Below are 2,027 nucleotides of genomic sequence, written 5' to 3'. Positions count from 1 at the left end.
TAATACTTTTTAAGTATAAGTTTTGCTTGGAATTAAAGTCACAAAAATAATCCCATAAAGCCCAAGCCTGTGTAAAATAATAGAAATTAAGACCGAACCCTGTCGGTAAAGATTTTCAGCTCTAGTCCAATCTGCCTGAAACTTCACATGCATAAGTGTCCAGGCCTGGAGACATCACGTCCATAATGATTTATGATTATAGAGCCACCTGCTGGAAACAGGAAGTCAGCCTTATGTGACCGATTTACATGAAATGTTCATTGTGTGGTTTACACATACATAATATACAGCAACATAACGTATAATTAGTCAGTGTGAGTTCTCTAGCGCCACAGCGCCAAAGAAAATCTCATTTTCAATAAGCCACATTTTTCAGAATTTCTTTTCATTGTTTTAAAAGAATGACAAATAATAAAGTAAATAATACAAATCAACATTTTTATTTAAGATTGAGACTATTCCAAAATACAGAACATGCTACAAAAAATGTAAATCAAATCAGGATAAAGACTACCAGTTTTAAATTCCTACACTGGTTCTAATTTCCCTCCCCAGTTTGACCAGCTGAGTGTAAACAAAGAAACTTCTAGATTCCTTGAGTGTAAACAGAACTTAACACTCACTGCCCTCATGTTGATTCTTTTTTTTTTTTTTTTTTTTTTTTAAAGAAAGTGTTTTCACGTTTGTCTTTCAGGCCGATTTGGATTTAACTGATAATTACTCAGCCTTGCCCCCCCTTACTTATTGTTGCTAGACTGTCAATCTTGCATTTTCAACACATTTACATAATAAAAGCAATAGATTTACCATCACAATTCATAGTCATTTTCAAATAACGGGTCTTAGATTTCCCAGAAGCAGCTTCTCACTTTTAGCTGACTTTTAGCTGTTGATGTTACCTCCTGAAATGAAAACTAGCTTACTTCACTGTGGGGTTAGCTAGTTAGCTGGCATGCTAACAAAAGAACAGATAAACTAACAGTTTATTCTATAGTTCATTATTTGGTGTTGTTACAGGTGCAGCAGAACACATTTCCAACCATAACCATCGGTGAAGTTGGTGTGGGACAGAAGTCAGCAAAACGCTGCTTCTGGGCCTGCTGTTAAGTTGCTCTTTATCAGTTTGAGGTTTGGTTGAGTATTTGGAGCAGTGAGAATTTCATAATTGGAGCAGTGAGAATTTCCACTCCTCGCTCGCAGAGCTGTTCTCTGCTCCCTCGCTCAAAGCCGCTCCCAGCCACTTTGCTCAGTATTGCTCTACGCTCCACTCAGATTTCACCTCTCTTTACTCAAATCGCTCAACCACTCGCTCCAAAAAAGGAAAAAAGCTGCATTGTATTTATTAGATGAACGGAGCCCACCTTCCCTTAATGCCAGGAGCTTCTCCAGCAAAAAGTCCACCATATCTCTATCATATCTTTATGTCATTTTAAAAATCTGCTCTGGGCTAAATCCAAAATCCTCCCGCTTGCGCTGTGCTCGGCTTTGGACTAAGTACAGTAAAGTCAGCACATTTAAATGGACAACAATGTTTTTTACATAACATGTTTTTTACATCTGCGGTTTGTACTATTTTGACACAGTGATGAGGCGGCAAAGAGCTGCGTCGTGGTCAGTTATCATCTCGCCCTGAGCTTATCCTGTAGTTCTTACGCTTGGTCTTCCTGAAGGAGGTAAAGGCGTGGTTGGCCTCTTCCTCCTCCTCCTCTTTTTCTTTCTGCACCGGTTTCTTCTTCTCTGGTCGATCCAAAACTCCCCTCATGTCTTTTTCTTCATCTCTCGCCCTTTCCTCAGCTTTTTCTACACTCTGGTTTCTGGCTTTCTCCGTGCCCTCCTCATCCTCGTCGTCCTCCTCCAGATGACTAAGGTGTGTCTCCTCTTTGCCTCCAAAAGCTGACAGCTGTTCAGCAGGTTGTTCAGTCAGCAGCCCGCTGGGTCTGGAGAAGATAATCTTCTGCTGGATGTCACAGGAGGAATCACTCCTGCTCTCCTGCAGCTCTTTCCTCTGCTGCAGACTGGAGAGGAAG

The 2,027-nt window shown here is 40.7% G+C and overlaps 1 protein-coding gene across 8 annotated transcripts in view; it reads right to left on the bottom strand.

The window, feature by feature from the left end:
* Positions 1-417: 417 nt before the first annotated feature.
* tssc4 (tumor suppressing subtransferable candidate 4) overlaps positions 418-2,027 on the bottom strand; it is a 13,402-nt gene continuing 11,792 nt past the window's right edge. For 7 of the 8 annotated variants that reach the window (XM_031300976.2, XM_031300975.2, XM_031300972.2 and 4 more), the window contains exon 3: positions 422-2,027. This exon is cut by the window's right edge and continues 557 nt beyond it. In XM_031300976.2, the coding sequence (XP_031156836.1) occupies positions 1,613-2,027 (415 nt within the window). In that variant the 3' untranslated portion in view covers positions 422-1,612. The other variant, XM_031300968.2, reaches the window with a different exon arrangement.

Source organism: Sander lucioperca, chromosome 3 (assembly GCF_008315115.2).
Source record: "Sander lucioperca isolate FBNREF2018 chromosome 3, SLUC_FBN_1.2, whole genome shotgun sequence".
Lineage (NCBI taxonomy): Eukaryota > Metazoa > Chordata > Actinopteri > Perciformes > Percidae > Sander > Sander lucioperca.
Note: the sequence above shows the minus strand (reverse complement) of the source record. Positions and strands in the feature narration are given on the sequence as shown.